Genomic DNA, 16,674 nt, shown 5'->3' with positions numbered 1-16,674 from the left:
ATGATCTATAGTCAAAGGGGTAATTTAGTCTTTTTGTATTAGGTTAGTTGTGTAATTTAGTGTTTCTCATTCACATGAGTTTATTAGGAGTATGTTAGGGCAATTAATAGTTATTTCAGTAATTTGGAGTCAGTAGGTATATATTAGTTATGATAGGGGTATTTCTGTAAGTACACTATTTTTCACTTTTAAGTAACCATAAAACAGGTTAGGGTCGAGTTCTAACCCCAAAGTGACTCCTGCAACTGGCGCAGGGGATTCCTCTCTCTCTCAAATCTCTTCCCTTTCTTCTTTTCCCACCTTTCTTACATTTATTTTTTATTGGACGAGGGTCGGTTGGTTTATGTCCAGTTTCTCTGAAAGAGCTCCGGACATTTTATCCAGACGCCGATGTCAAGTTTGTTCTATGGCGGTCCTATCCTGCTGTATGTCCTATAGCAAATCCTATTATTATTGGGCTTCGACAACAATAGAAGTCCTACTAAGTTGAGCAAATTGGTGAACGTCTCTTGGAGGTTGACGATCTGCTGAGGCGATATACTGTATGTTTTCTTTCAGAAACATAAAAATTTATATTTTATAAAGGTTTCGAATTTTGAAGAAAGAAATTTTATCCTTCCACTTTAAACACTATTGCATTTGGAATTTCTGTTTCTATCATTCCAATGTCTCCAATATTTCTTGATTGTCAGGTAGGTTTTCTGTTTGTTGACTCTTTCAGAGGTCTGTATACCCATTTAGGACATTGATCGTTGTGGAAGTTTGTTTAGTTTTTGGACTATACCTTTGCATTGCTTGGGAAAGGAGAAAAATTCACTAAGAATAATTAAACCATTTAACAAAAATCTGCATCCTCGGACGTTGGCATCTTCAATGTAGAAGGGATGTCCAATAAAAATAAAAAAAATCTCCACTTCAGTCACTGTCAAACTTTTGAAGAGACTCAGGCCCTTTCCTATTGACTCAAGGCCAACTTAATACATCTTTATTCATGTTGGTTTATGTAACTTAGTGGGGAAAAAACCCAGAAACTTATAAGGAACCTCAATTGAATTGGAGCCTAATAACATAGGATGGACCCAGACCTGGTGAAAGAACTTAGAATTTTTTAAACTAATTAACCTTACACCTTTAAGATCCATTCACATTACCCAATATATAATTTGATTGTGAGACTTGCTCGAAATCTTCACCTTGGAGGCCTAAGAGGTGTTGAGGGTACAAAGTCATTGGGGTTCATGTAATTGTGATTTGCATGTAAAACAAGTCAGTTTTATAACTTAATTCATGGACTGGCTAAAATCTTCTAAGTGTTTTCTGAAAAAAAAAAAAAGATAAAAAAGAAAGAAAGAATCTTCCTGGTGACTGAAACACAACTTCGTCCCTTTTTTCCCTTGACAAGTCCTTGGAATAATCTTCCATATCAAACTTTAGCCTAGCTGGGTAGCAGTGAGGTTTCTCTGGTAATTTTGTTTGCTTGATCACTGCCCTTCTTGGAGTTTCTATTTGTGGAATCACTCACTTGTTCTCTTTGTTATTGACACAGAACTTGCCAAGATTTCCATTTTAATCTTAGGAAGGAGAAAGGATTTACCTTAAATTTTTTTGCTGTTTGTACTTTTTAGAGTTATGAATTCTGAACCATCTTGCTTATTTTCTGTAGTATCCATTCACAGATGGTATTTACTTTTGCTCATATACTTGAGAAAAATTATCTAAGGATAATTTTTTTTCTGTAGGACCTTGATGCAGCTAATTCTTAGTACTGTTCTATAAGAAATATCTAGTGATGCACTGATACGTCTAAAATCTTTTCAGCATGGACAAAGTTTCCCATATGCTGCCTATGTGGTTAGAACAATGGAGTGGTCATCTGAATTCTAGGGAGCTAATTGGTCTGAGCCATAGGGGATACGCCAAGATTTTTAAGTTACAATGCAGATCAATTTAGTCCTAACTTGTAGTGTGGTTTCACTGGGTTGTTGCCTTCCTGTCTGCTCTATTAACAAGGTTGTCAACATTGAGTTCCAACAGTTAAACATCTTTTATCTATTATTTTCTCCATTTACTCTGCGGAGATTCTCCAGGTCTGTATCAATTTGTGTCTTTTTCTAGCTCACCAAGTTAGCCACATTTGTGGAACTTTTGTCTCTGCAAAGTACCGTTCTTGTGAATGTTCACTTGCATAGTCAATAAAGACCTTCTATGAGTTTGACACAGTAGTCCTTTGTCTTTTGTTTTGGTGTAGTACTGAACTAAGATTGTATGAGTTCTCATAAGTAAGGTTGTCTTTGCAGATTACACTAGTAGTTATTAAACATGAAAAAGTAACTCATTCAGGAATTTGAAAAAAAAAAGCATACAGGATAGTGAAAAACGATTAATTTTGAGGATTAACAATACGTGAGTGCCTAAAGAATCTCTGGCTTCTGATTTATTGTACACATCCTTGATTTTCCTATTTTTTCTTTCATAAATGAACTTATCTCATCATGACGTGAATGCACCAAGTTAAGAGACTGACATGTAGGATTTGACAGTTCAAGTGAATTTTGATGTTGATTAGTTACCTGCATTCTTTTCTCCTTGAAAACATGTAAGCTTTTTATGCAAGCCTTGCATTGCATATTGACTAACCTATATCATAACATAAAATAATATTTTGTTCCATTCTAATTTTCTTTTGGCTCTATTTCATCTAGAGCTTGATCACCTATTTATTGTGAGCCATCTATGTTTGTGTAAACTTCTGACTTTTACATCTTCCATGGCCTCTGCCCCAGTCTTTTTAGTGGACAGGCCAATGTTAGAAGCTTATGAGGATCCCTCTGACCAAAGGTCATTGTCTTTGGATGACACGAGCAGTGCCGAAGAATCACCCGAGGACACAAGACTCTCTTTAGAAACATCAAATGATGCAATCCCTTACATTGGTCAAAGATTTGCCACTCATGATGCAGCCTATGAATTTTATAGTGAGTTTGCAAAGCGATGTGGCTTTTCAATCCGTCGCCATCGGACTGAAGGAAAAGATGGGGTTGGAAAGGGGCTCACAAGGAGGTATTTCGTGTGCCATAGGGCAGGCAATACACCAGTCAAGGCATCCAATGATAGCAAACCACAGAGAAACAGGAAATCTTCTCGTTGTGGGTGTCAAGCTTACTTGCGCATCAGCAAAACCATGGATATGGGGATCCCAGAGTGGCGGGTCACAGGCTTTGCTAACCACCATAACCACGAATTATTGGAACCAAACCAAGTGCGGTTCCTTCCTGCATACCGAACTATATTAGAAACTGACAAAAACAAAATCTTTATGTATGCAAAGACAGGTATATCAGTGCAACAAATGATGCGATTGTTGGAGCTTGAGAAATGTGTGGAGCCTGGGAATTTACCTTTCACAGAAAAGGATGTAAGGAACCTGTTACAATCATTTAGGAAGGTTGAGCACGAAGATGATAGCATTGACCTTCTTAGAATGTGCAAGAACATCAAGGACAAGGACCCAAATTTCAGATATGAGTTTACTGTTGACACAAACAATAAGCTGGAAAATATTGCATGGTCCTATGCTTCATCAATCAAGGCTTATGAAGTATTTGGTGATGTAGTTGTTTTTGACACAACACATCGGTTGACTGCCTTTGACATGCCACTTGGAATATGGGTTGGTGTGAACAATTATGGGATGCCTTGTTTTTTTGGCTGCGCACTCCTGAGGGAAGAAAATATGTGCTCTTTTTCATGGGCATTGAAGGTAATATTTTTTTACTCCTGTAGGTGCTCCTGTCTGGATACTTGCATCTCTGGAAATGCTAGTTATGAGTTTTCTAAGAAATTCATAATAAGTTTCCTTGTGTGGAAAACAAAAATTTATTACTTAATGTCCTCCTTAACAAATGGGAAGGGGTGGGGTTGGTAATTACTGGAATGGGACATTCTTAAGTATAAGTTGCCCTAATTTAAAACACCAAACATTTTTGCTGAGCCAGATAGAGCATCTGCTGTTGGACCTTTTTCATTTTCATTATTATTTATTTTCTTATAATACTGAATCCCGAGACTTGCACTCAAGAACCCTCACTACAAACCCCCTTTTGGCCCTATAGCCCAAAGTCCAATCCACATGCCTTTAGACACTCAGTGAGTTGATTTGTTGTACATGCAAGTGTTCCTGTAGAGATGTGGGTGTCATGCCCTTTCTGGACAATTTTCTGCACAAAAGAACTATAGTTAACCAAGAAAGGTGAATAATCATGTTTGATTCTTATGTCAGGCATTCTTGAACTCTATGAATGGGAAAGCTCCACAAACGATTTTGACAGACCAAAACATGTGCTTGAAAGAGGCAATAGCCATGGAAATGCCTAATACAAAGCATGCACTTTGTATTTGGTTGATTGTAGCAAAGTTCCCATCTTGGTTTAATGCTGTGCTTGGTGAGCGGTACAATGTATGGAAAACAGAGTTTTATAGGCTATACAACTTGGAGACTGTGCAGGAATTTGAACTAGGATGGAGGGAAATGGTTAGCGCCTTTGGACTGCACACTAATAGACACATTTCCAGTTTGTCCCAGTTAAGGGAACTTTGGGCATTGCCATACTTACGAAGTCATTTTTTTGCTGGATTGACCGCAACAGGCCAATCAAAGTCGATAAATGCTTTTATTCAACGCTTTCTAAGTGCACAGACACGACTTGCACATTTTGTTGAACAGGTCTCTCTCTCTCTCTCTCTCTCTCTCTCTCTCTCTCTCATTTTTTATATCTACTCATATGTAATGTACTCTGTCATTAGTTTATTCAATTTATCACATTCTTTCTAGGTAGCCGTTGCAGTTGATTTTAAAGATCAAGCAGGGGAACAACAGACAATGCAACAGAATCTCCAAAATATTTCACTCAAGACAGGGGCTCCGATGGAGTCACATGCTGCAACTGTTCTCACTCCTTATGCCTTCTGTAAACTTCAAGATGAGCTGGTCATGGCCGCACATTATGCTTCGTTTCAAATAGAAGATGGCTGTTTTCATGTAAGACACCATACCAAATTGGATGGTGGACGGAAAATAATATGGATTCCCCGAGATGAGCTTCTTACCTGTAGTTGCCATCAGTTCGAGTTCTCAGGGATCCTATGCAGGCATGCTCTTCGTGTTCTTTCCACTGTCAACTGCTTCCAAATTCCAGAGCAGTATTTACCGATCAGGTGGCGTAGAGTCCATGCATTGCCATCCAAACTCATCTCTTCTGGTCAAAGTCAGCATGCAGAGAAAATTCAAGCTTTGCAGTCTATGGTCTCTTCCCTCATTTCAGAGTCTGCTAAATCAAAGGAACGGGTCGATATTGCTGCAGAGCAAGTTTCAATCCTTCTGTCGAGAATTAGGGAGTGCCCCATACCCATGCAAAGTGCAAGAGAGGCTGTTCATCACAGGGGTCATTAATTCTATTACAGCAAGAGGAGTTATTTGTACAGGTTGGTACTTTTCTCTTTGCCTCAGAACCTTTTACCTGTTTAATCTGTCTTGCATGAATGGTATGGGCAGCATGTTTGTTTGATCAGCCTTGCAGGAGCTTGACATTGCTAACGATGTCATTCTTATGGTGAAAACGAAACGGGGAAAGGGAAAAAGAATAGAAGAAGAAGCAATTTTATTTGATGCAGTGGTGGGATTGGGAATGATGTATAGTTTGGAAACGGGACGATAAGGTTAGTACAAAGAGGTGTTGAGGACCCATACACATTTTTGTAGCATTGCTGTGGAAATGATATCGAGTTGTTCATATTTCATTCCATCATTTTGTCAAAATTTAAATCTAATTTAAATCATTAATTGACTTAATGCTATATCCAGTAAACATGTAATAAGCTATTGATCCTTATTGATAAGTTATTTTAATTTTAAAATTTTATTGATATATTTTAAATTACAAAAAATAAGTTTAAAAAATATTAAAAATAAAAATTATAGAAGTAATTTAAATTCAAAAGTTATTAAAAACCATTAAAGACTAACAATTTTGAACCAGCACTCAAGGAGGACTTTTTGAAAATTAAAAGGGGAATTTATGGTAGGAACAAAAACAATTTTTTGAAAGCGCATAACAATCCAATAAAAAGACAAACTTTCAACCCTTGCATATGTTAAGAATTAGACGTTTTAATTCTAAATTAATGAGATCAATAATAATAAATACGGCAAAAGGAAAAAAGAACACGGAAAAGCACAACAAGATTTATACAGGTTCTCTTCAAGGTGAAACAATGTATTGTTTTTTGTCGTTGCAATAATCCATTATGAAGATGAAATAGTTTACAAAAGAAATCACATACTTAAAGCGTTTTTCTCTAACCTCTCGGGTTGCAATTCGAAGTGTTCCTTGGATTAAGATGATCAAATCTTAATAGTAGTGTCTTTCAATTATAAAGAGAAAATTAGGGCAATTGCGATACAAGAGTAAAATTTTTAAATTGTCCTTAATGAAATAATAGTTAATATATTGTGGACTAGGCGAGAGCTCGCCCCCACACCCCTGGGAGGGGGGCTTCTTTTTCCCCTTCCAACTCCCATGATGACCAGACCAAGTAGGTCGATCCACGACCAACTCAGTGTAGGGCGTTAATTAGGTTCCACATATTAACAATATATGTTCCAAAGACGAATTTTTATGAGATGAATCAATACTTGATTTGAAGAACCAACAAGGGGGCTTAAATTTGAGATTTTAAAGGAACATAGAAAGACTAACTTAAGAATCTTAACTGATTATGAACCTTGCTAGAATTTTTTTTCAGTACTTGCTTCCTTCAATGGCTGATAGTAGATACCCCTATCCATACTTCTTTGCGTAACTTTAAAGTAGTTTAATGAAATCTTAGAATCCCTGTTCTGGTACCATGTTAGATTATAGGGTTTCATACTTAAAGAAGTTTAAGATTGAAGGGAAGAAAAAGGAAGAAAGAGAAGAAGAGAAGAAGAAAAATAGAAACTAAGAGAATAAGTGAACGAGTGCAAGAGAGGAGAGAAGATTATGATTTCCATAAGAGGAGTGTCTTTAGAGCTCTCACCAATCCATCTGTGTTTTAATGAAAGGTTTGGTACACAAGGGACTAAAAATCTCTTAAAACACTCTGTAATTACGAGCTATGTCATTCTAAAACAATTAATACTTCTTCAAAATGACTCTTTGGCACTACCTCAAGGCACCAAACTCTCCTTCCTTTTATCATTGTCCAAGTCTTATCTTTTCCTAGCCATCAAGGAAGAGTCTTAATAAATTGTTTGAGATAGATTCAAGGAGTTCAAGTATCATCATGCATAGGAGAGGAGAATCTTCTAGTTATTGGTTGAGGGAGCAATAAGAAACACCAATAGGTTGAGAATGCATGAATGGTAGTGTCATCTAAGAAGACTAAATTGGCCATGGATTAGCAAAGAACAAAGAAATATTAATTATAAAAGTAGTTGAGATAAAGTTATCGTGATGATTCTAGCAAATGCATCAGCATTAACTAAAGATAATTTATGATAAATGATTTTAGGGAAGAAGGAGAATTGAGATGATGAAGAGAAAAGAAAGAAGAAGAAGAAGATGAGAGAAGGAAAAATTATAAGGATGTATTATTCTCAACATTAATTGATGTCCTCATAGACCATGTTGGATTTTCATAACATCAAAGTGTTGGATGTTTAATAGGATCAAGTAGTTGACATATGGAGGATCTTAATTCTCCCACAATTGGTTTGTACAAGATGAAGGTCATAGTGTTGTATGTGACAAAGTTGATAGACATGATCCCATCCATGCCTACCTTATAACCAATCACCCATCCAAGGGGCACATTCCCCTTCATCATTTTTCTCTTTGTGGGGGCTTTTCCACCTCTTTTGTTGTTAATCTTCGATTAGGAAGGGGGGAATTCTCCCTTCCTTTTTCATCTTGTAGGGTGACATGAAAAACCAACCTCACCTATTTAAGCAGGGTTGATTTTCTTGTTTAACCCGATCCATTGCTATCCCTAGACCCCGTTGTTACAATACATTCATATTTGATAGAAGAAGATGCAATGATGTTGTTACACCTCTTGTTCCTTGCGTTTTCCTTGACAGTATCTCAAACTGTATAATCTAAGCAACACATATGAGCCTTTCATTATGTAAGATTTCGCTTACTTTCTTCTCAAGAATTGTTGAAACTTAGGTTTTCATGATTTATAATCACATTAGAAGAGGATTAAGGGGTGAGAAGAATAATAAGAGTTGTGGAGATAAGGTTTTAGGAGGAGAAGAGAAAGAGTGACGAATTTGGAGAAGGAGAAAAGAGGAGGAAGAATAGGGTTATGGACTTCTCCAAACCCTCCCCCTTAAGTTGTATTTATAGATATCAAAAGTACTAATATTATAAGAATACACTTCACCCTAGTGAGAGTGAATAAAAGACATAAATAATAAAATAATTACATCAATATCATATTTATAAGATGATTTTTTATTTACCATCATACCACCACTATATGGGCCTGTGGGTTTTGTCTTTATTTACCCTAATAAGAGTGAATAATAGAGATTCATGTAGTTATATGCTTATCCCAATATTTCCTAAGTGGCATGAAAGTTCACATTTGTATCTTTCATACTTCAATATTTGGTTGTGTTCCTTTGATTGTCTAGATATTTTCATGGGTTTGTGGATAATTACATCAATATCATATTTATAAGATGATTTTTTATTTACCATCATACCACCACTATATGGGCCTGTGGGTTTTGTCTTTATTTACCCTAATAAGAGTGAATAATAGAGATTCATGTAGTTATATGCTTATCCCAATATTTCCTAAGTGGCATGAAAGTTCACATTTGTATCTTTCATACTTCAATATTTGGTTGTGTTCCTTTGATTGTCTAGATATTTTCATGGGTTTGTGGATTTATCTTGCTAAATAATTGATATAATTTATGTACTTATGGCCTAACATAGAGGTTTATTAATGTAAACAAATTGTCTCTTGTTGCATATTTAAAAATCGAGCATTACGCCATATGTAAAAGATAAAAGATGTAAATTATTGTACTTATTACCTAAGAAGAGGCTTCCAAACTTCGACTAGTCATTTTGAGATAAACATAGACACAACTTTGTCATAGTGTTAAGTGAGTATTTGAATATGAATCTTCATCCAAAGTGATACCCATTTCAGAGCCAACCCATTTCAGAGCCAAAAGGAGAATCCCATATAGATTCAAGATTTGAAAAATCTATGCTTATTATTGAGAAAGAACCCACCAAACTTCGGTTAGACATTTTGGGTTGAACTTGAATACAGCTTTATTATTTACAACCCTAATAAGCCAACTGACATTCCACCAAATATCGCTTATCATTCGGTTTGTATTGAGCGTATTTGATTTTTCGATACTAGTGCAAACTCTTGCTTCAAACTACGTAACACATGACAAAGATCGAATGTTTCCAACCAATTGTGAAATAAAAAATTATAATTGCTCTTCATGTTAGAGTAATAGGTTGAAGAGTGTTTCTTGTAAGCCTCAATATAAATGGATAATATGGTGAAAGAAGGTAGCTTTGAAGTAGGTTTTTAGTTGAGGTTCTTATATGGAGAGGTATAAATACTTGTACATTGATGTTGTGAACCAAGAAGATAACTTGAATGGACCTTCAAGGTGACAAATGAACTGATATTATTATTATTATTATTTTTTACAGTAGTACTTATAACAAAAAATAATTAAATAAAAACCTCTCTTCTAGGAATAGAATCGGTGTCCCCTTACACGAGACACTACGGGTATACGCATGAAGGGGATGTTCTGTATAGGGGGTGGGTATCAGGTGAGGTTTTATGGGAAACCCAATCCGATTTGACCTAAAAAACCTTACAGGTCAGGGACGGAGAGGGAAAAAGCCCCTCGGGTTTCAGGTCGGGGATGGGTTTTTCCAAATTTGACTTGAATCCGACCCACATATGAGACAAAAATATAAAATGGAGTTGAGCCGGCTCAAATTTTATGAGGATGGGATGGGGATGGGTATTATGGATTCCATAATAGGTCGAGTGATTAGTAGACATCGTGGGTAAATCATGTAATTTCTGGTTTAAGCACTTTGTAGGTTTAGATGTAATTTTCTTTCTTTTCATGGGCCTTGTTATTGGTCTTTGTTTTGTACTCGAATCGTAATCCTCCCCTATAAGGGGGACGAATGCTTGAATGGAATTAAGCTTGATCATTAGTCTTAAATCAGAGATCGGATACTCTCTCTTCCAAGGAGGTCCAAGGTGCAAGCTTCCTTCAAAAGCTTGAGTCTTCTCAACCATAGGGCGTTCTAAAAATCCCAAACCTCACTCAAGGACGAATTCCAATCAGGAACCAATAGGAGATCGCTGAGTGACTCGATCCATGGCTAGGGACCTTAACAACGTGGTATCAGATAGGACCACAATCGTCGATTCTTCTTCTCTAAGTGATTTGCGAAATATTATTGAGGAAGTTCGTATTGAAGGACAACCAAACAGCAGCACTTCGGGCAGAGAATGCAACACTCAGAAATGATTTTCTAGAGCTATGGAGTTTGTCCTTCAACTCAATCTTCGAATTGGAGAGTGACTTGCTAGGGATTCTGCTATTCCGGGTAGTTCCAATAGGCCATCCGACCAACAGCCCCTTCACCAGGAGACTGACCCTGCTGAAGCCTCATGGGAACCATTAGAAGCCTTCCGTGTTGTCTATCCCAACTTTAAGGTTGAGGACAAGCTCTTTCTCCAGGAGGGGGGGTGATGTTATGGACTCCATAGCAGGTCGAGTGATTAGTAGACATTGTAGGTAAATCATGTAATTTTCTAATTTAAACACTTTGTTGGTTTAAATGTAATTTCCTTTCTTTTCATGGGCTTTGTTATTGGCCTTTGCTTTGTACTCGAATCGTAGTCCTCTCTTACAAGGGGGACGAATGCTTGAATCGAATTAAGCTTGATCATTAGTCTTAAATCAGAGATCGGATACTCTCTCTTCCAAGGAGGTCCAAGGTGCAAGTTTTCTTCGAAAGCTTGAGTATTCTCAACCATAGGGCATTCTAAAAATCTCAAACCTCACTCAAAAGACGAATTCTAATATGGAACCAATAGGAGATCGTCTAATGACTCGATCCATAGCTAAGAACCTTAACAATGGGTCGGGTTTAAGTCGGGTTTACAAGGACAAGGTTACAAGAATGGTGATCAGGTCAGGTTCGGGTTTGATGAATCGGGGGTTTTCAGGTTTTTTTGGGATTGGGGTTGTTTCGGGTTCCTATTTTGGTAAATTCGACCCTGAACCGACCCGAACCGACCCGCTCACATCCCTGTTCTGCATCGGTCCTAGCATTCGCGTGCGCTAATTCGTACCTCGGAATCTGTAGTCCGAATCACCTGCTACGATCCTTCTCGCGGCCGTGAACTAGTGACTAGGGTTTTGCGGCCTCTGCCCAGCTGCTTCGATCAGCAGGGAAACGACGTTGAGGAATTTGATCGATCGCGTTACCTCTGCTAAGAAATCAGAGCTCCCTATTTTTCGTAGTTGTTGATTTTGTATCCCGCACTTGTTTGTGCTCGAGTCGAGAGCAAAGATGAGGCCGATTTTAATGAAAGGGCACGAGAGGCCTCTTACTTTCTTGAAGTACAACAGAGAAGGAGATCTCTTGTTCTCTTGTGCGAAAGATCATACACCGACTGTCTGGTTTGCTGATAACGGGGAGCGTTTGGGGACTTATAGAGGACACAACGGTGCCGTTTGGTGTTGCGACGTCTCCAGTGAGTTCTAGATATCATCTTTTTAGCACTCTCTCTGTTTTTATATTAGAAATGCTTATTTTTACGTATTTTCTTCTTAATATTTTTTAGGGAACTCTCGATTATATATGCTACGGTATTGGTAAAAGATATATGAACTCCCGTGAATTTTATTTTCTGGGTCATTATCGAACACACAATTTGATTCATTTGCATTTAAAACCCAATACGTACCTTTTACATTTTTACATCCGGTGATCCGCTGAGTTATTTCATGTTGCTCTGTCTTGATTTCTTATTTCCCTTTCTGACGCTCTGATACGCGTACTGAGCTATAATTTAGTGAGTTCGTTTCTTAAAACAGTAAGTGGACTACCTAAAGCCCATTTTAATTGGATAATTTATGGACAATATGCCACATTAATACTAGTGAAATTATGAGGTATCGTTAATGTTTAGGGTTCTAGATTACTGGAGCCTCATCTGAGACTTAAAAATGAACCAAGATAAATTCAAATATGTTATGCAGATGGGGACAAAAGGACAAGGTTTCCCCATCTTTTCAGAGTCTTCCCTTGATAGTTCTTCGCATACAGAGATGAACAGTTTTATGATTCCATATGATGTTATATGCATTAGATTATTAATGCAAAATCTATTTCACATGCAGGGGATTCAATGCGCCTTATTACCGGAAGTGCAGATCAAAGTGTAAAGCTATGGAATGTTCAAACTGGTGCCCAGTTGTACTCTTTCAATTTTGGTTCACCAGCCAGGTCTGTGGATTTCTCAATTGGAGATAAACTGGCTGTGATTACAACTGATTCTTTCATGGAACTGGCATCTGCAATTCATGTGAAATGCATTTCCAGAGATCCTAGTGAACGTATGATAGTTCAAGCTCTCTTACGGTTATTTTCTCTTGTTATTATTGTTACTATTGTTACAGTTGTAGTCCATAGAGAAAAGAATATAGTTGGTCCTTGCTCTTCTCCCATGACTCAGTTGTACAATAATTATGTACTTCAGGCGTTAAAGTTTATCTCCTTGATGTATATCTATCTTAAGTCTACAGATGACCTTTCTTGTTGTTTATAAACCAACATTTTACAGATCTCTGTACCATTTTGCAGAGAATGGTGACTCTGTACTCGTTATCAAGGGACCACAAGGGAGAATCAACAGAGCTGTATGGGGACCTTTGAATAGAACTATAATCAGTGGTGGTGAAGATGCGGTTCTTCGCATTTGGGACACTGAGGTAGGTATCTGCATTTTTATTCATTTATGCTCTTGCATTTACTTAATTTAGATGCAAAAGGAAGAAAAAAGGTCATTGGGTGTTCGCATGCATAGTATTTTTTATGCAATACCAGTATTTTAGCATTTTAACATTTAAATATTTATCAATTTAAAATAATTCTTTTTAAAAAAAAACGTGGTTGTGATTATTGATAAAACTAACCTATTTATTTGCTGTACTTCCAACTGTTATTCAAAAGTTTTTAATTAATATCTTTCTGGAGCTGTTCATATTCTGCTGGAATTACTGTACCAGAGAGGAATTATGTTAATATTATTATGTAAGAGTAACAGTTTTGAACATTGGAAATTCATGTGATTTGTAAGGGAGTATGTGAAAACTGATATATGTTTCTCTCTTCAGCTTTCTCATAATTGTGGCCCCTAATTAACAGCTTGTGATTCTCATAATTGAGCTCACTGATATAGCTTGTAATTCATAACTGACACCTTGTGTAAAAGTAACTTTTTGAACTGGTTTGATGCTGTCCTTGGAAGGCGTCTGTAGCTCCATTTGTTCGTCACTGCTACTTATTATTTTAATGTCTTTGTGATTGTTAAGTAAGTTGGAAAAGGAACATTTAGATATGGCCATTGTTTCACTTGCAAGCAGAAGTGAGCTTGATGCCTAAATAGTCCCAACTTGAGTGCGAAGATTGCCTGATTCTTTTCTCAATGCCGGTTGTCATGGAAATTTAAAGATGGAATGGTGTTTATCGTTGCATGAAATTTATGCAAATTTTTATGAAGACTTGTGGGGATATAAATTGAACAAGTTCATTTGGTTGTGTTAGGAACATTTAAATGGTCGGTGTATTTGGAGATGACTGTCTAACATAGGCATGCAGATTTCTTTCAGTATGGCTTCATATAAGAATTGCCAAAATTCTTTCGAATTGACCATATAAGTGTTTATAAGAGTAACTCATGGACCCTTAGCTTACTTAGTTGGCGGGTTTTGAGTCACATGCCAAATGGCAACTCTTAGTCCAGGGCCAATTAAAGATCATGTTGCTATGACAACCTAATGATTGATTAGACTGAATGCACTCCCAAGTTTAGACCACATAGATTTGGGAAAATGTGTGAAGATATCGGGCATCCATATCTAGGGGTGGGCACGGGTGAGGATGGGGTCGGGTTTCCCAAAATCCGAACCTGACTTCAAATCCTGACCCCGAAACCCGAACGTGAAAAGAGCAAAAAAAAAAAAAACCCAAAACCTCAAACTTGAGCTCGACCCGATCCCCATCCTAGCAAACCTCGTCCCCGCCCTGTCCCTGTAAACCTGACTTAAACCCGACCCATCCTGCCCTGTCCCCAGTAAACTTGACTTAAGCCTGACCCATCCCACCTTGTCCCCAGTTAACCTGACCCATCCCTACCCTGGCCCTACACTGTTTTATATCCCCGCCTCGTTCCCGCAGATCGGTTTCGAGAAAACCTGTTCCAAACCCAAAACCTAATGGGTTTTTTTTCGCCCTATCCCTAACCCGGGGTGAAGCCTGAAACCCGAACCCGGGTTTTAAGGTCGGGTCAGGTCAGGTTGGGTCCCCCCGAAACCCAATCCAATGCCCTCCCCTATCTATATGGTAATAAGGAACCCTTGTCATGCATATGGATCAAATGATTGTTTTGTGGACAAATGATACTCCTGATTTTTTTCTTTCTTCACGTTATAATCTTTTCTTTTTAGTTGATCTTAAAACTTTATTAGGGCATAGCATACTAGTTTACTAAGTGATTGCTCACCTGATGCATACATGTAATTAAGAATGACCATGTTATTAGCTAGGACCTGCATCTCATGCTATTCTACCCTGCTGGAGCTCCTGTCAGCAGATGGCTGATTCATTGTTGTATAAGATATATCTGTTTGGCCTGCAGTGATATTTTTAGTATTCTTGATGTTTTCTAGTTGTTCGTGTTAATCTTTTTCTTTTTGTAAGGTAGTCATACTTTTCTGTCTTTGTTTTTTCTTTTAATTTGTTCTGTTTGCATTGTCTGGAGCACCTTTGTATCTTTTTCTTTTCTATTTATGAATCATCCTTGCCATTTTCAGAAGAAAAAAAGAGCTGCTTGTTCTTATTGAAGTCCACAGCAATCAACAAAAACGGCAGGTCTAATGGTTGCCTCTTAAGGACGCATCTATTGGTTTTCCATTTAAGGGCACCTGATGAATGAAATAAGACATTGTTAGGCCACTGTTTTATATTTCAGTTTTCTTCTACTTCATTTGATGACTTATTCTCATTCAGTAGGCAAGCAGTTTTCTTCTACTTTTGTCGTGATAATGTCTTTTTTCTTCTACTTAACAGACTGGGAAGCTCCTAAAGGAATCCGACAAAACAACTGGTCACCAGAAAACAATTACATCACTGTCAAAATCATCAGATGGGTCACACTTTCTCTCTGGCTCCTTAGACAAATCTGCTAGGGTAATGTGATTTATATTCCTTGCATTTTCTTTTGCCGCTTCTCTTCTCTATCTTTCTTCTTATATATTTACTTTGCATTGTCAGCTGTGGGACATTAGAACCCTTACACTTGTCAAGACCTATGTGACAGAGCGGCCGGTCAATGCTGTTGCAATTTCACCACTTCTTGACCATGTATGTTACTCCGAGTTTTCTTTCTGTATATGGGTGAAAGTGTTTTTTTTCTTTACTAATTGTATATTAAATTGAAGTGGATCGAGGTGCCAGGGCTTTTAACAACCTCAAATTCGAATGTGCTTGTTTTTCTTTTTTCCGTTTTCCTCTCAGGTGGTGATTGGAGGTGGTCAGGATGCATCCCATGTCACCACCACCGATCGTCGTGCTGGCAAGTTTGAAGCAAAGTTCTTCCATAAGGTGAACTCTCATTTATTTTTTTAGTTTTTTAAGAATCATGGAGCTATTACAGGCCTTGGGTGAATACGATTTTGTTCTCTTTTTGATTTCATACAGATTCTTCAAGAGGAGATTGGTGGTGTGAAAGGACATTTTGGACCTATAAATGCATTGGCATTCAATCCTGATGGAAGAAGGTAATGCTATTATTGTACAGGTTTCCTATTGAATTTCCCTAAAATTATTCTCATGTGCTTGTTTCTCCTCAACAGTTTCTCGAGTGGTGGTGAAGATGGTTATGTGAGGTTGCATCATTTCGACCCTGATTATTTTCATATCAAAATGTAGTTTGTTTTTTCCTTGGGTTTTTGTGAAATGTAGCCTGATATGAGACTTACCAAGCCCCGTTTGTGTGACCTGCAATTTTTCGACTCTCTCTCTCTCTCAAGTGGAGAATGGGATAGAGTTCTTAATTTTTCAAGTGGAGACACGGTACAGTATGAATCTTGATCTCTTCTGCTCCTTCAAAATATGCTTGCATCAATCGACTCGGTATCACACAGATTAAAGTAATGAAATAGAGAAGATTAATCTAAACAACAGACAAGTGTCGGCCGCAGCTAACCATCTTTGATTTTTGCTACAGAAGATTCAACCAGCAGTACAAAATTCCAGAAGAAAATGTTTATACATGGAAAAAATCGTGCTTACACTGAAGGGGACTCAAATCTTCTTCAAACCTGTATAA

At 37.5% G+C, this 16,674-nt stretch overlaps 2 protein-coding genes across 2 annotated transcripts; both read left to right on the top strand.

Annotated features, from left to right (window-relative positions):
- The first annotated feature begins 245 nt into the window (after positions 1 to 245).
- LOC137949831 (protein FAR1-RELATED SEQUENCE 11-like) lies at positions 246 to 5,859 on the top strand. The gene is made up of 4 exons (XM_068796028.1): positions 246 to 542; positions 2,784 to 3,760; positions 4,280 to 4,723; positions 4,832 to 5,859. Exons 2-4 carry the CDS (start codon positions 2,804 to 2,806, stop codon positions 5,447 to 5,449), a joined length of 2,019 nt encoding a protein of 672 aa, XP_068652129.1. The 5' UTR covers positions 246 to 542; positions 2,784 to 2,803; the 3' UTR covers positions 5,450 to 5,859.
- Positions 5,860 to 11,428: 5,569 nt separating this feature from the next.
- LOC137949851 (eukaryotic translation initiation factor 3 subunit I-like) lies at positions 11,429 to 16,436 on the top strand. The gene is made up of 8 exons (XM_068796062.1): positions 11,429 to 11,814; positions 12,464 to 12,679; positions 12,927 to 13,054; positions 15,414 to 15,533; positions 15,618 to 15,707; positions 15,861 to 15,947; positions 16,044 to 16,123; positions 16,199 to 16,436. Exons 1-8 carry the CDS (start codon positions 11,631 to 11,633, stop codon positions 16,272 to 16,274), a joined length of 981 nt encoding a protein of 326 aa, XP_068652163.1. The 5' UTR covers positions 11,429 to 11,630; the 3' UTR covers positions 16,275 to 16,436.
- The last annotated feature ends 238 nt before the right edge of the window (positions 16,437 to 16,674 follow it).

This window comes from Aristolochia californica, unplaced genomic scaffold, assembly GCF_029961685.1.
Source record: "Aristolochia californica isolate CCGP_79_NKW_82.1479 unplaced genomic scaffold, dmAriCali1.0.hap1 SCAF_14, whole genome shotgun sequence".
In the NCBI taxonomy this organism is placed as follows: Eukaryota; Viridiplantae; Streptophyta; class Magnoliopsida; order Piperales; family Aristolochiaceae; genus Aristolochia; species Aristolochia californica.
This window is presented reverse-complemented; position numbering and strand designations above follow the sequence as displayed.

What these genes read in the sequence shown, in the direction of transcription:
- LOC137949831 (XM_068796028.1), top strand. Translation starts at nt 2,804, where the DNA reads ATGTTAGAAGCTTATGAGGATCCCTCTGACCAAAGGTCATTGTCTTTG. An exon ending in CTTTTTCATGGGCATTGAAG is followed by an intron (nt 3,761 to 4,279) that starts GTAATATTTTTT and finishes TTCTTATGTCAG; the next exon opens with GCATTCTTGAACTCTATGAA. An exon ending in TTGCACATTTTGTTGAACAG is followed by an intron (nt 4,724 to 4,831) that starts GTCTCTCTCTCT and finishes CATTCTTTCTAG; the next exon opens with GTAGCCGTTGCAGTTGATTT.
- LOC137949851 (XM_068796062.1), top strand. Translation starts at nt 11,631, where the DNA reads ATGAGGCCGATTTTAATGAAAGGGCACGAGAGGCCTCTTACTTTCTTG. An exon ending in CCTTAGACAAATCTGCTAGG is followed by an intron (nt 15,534 to 15,617) that starts GTAATGTGATTT and finishes TTGCATTGTCAG; the next exon opens with CTGTGGGACATTAGAACCCT. An exon ending in TTCAATCCTGATGGAAGAAG is followed by an intron (nt 16,124 to 16,198) that starts GTAATGCTATTA and finishes TCTCCTCAACAG; the next exon opens with TTTCTCGAGTGGTGGTGAAG.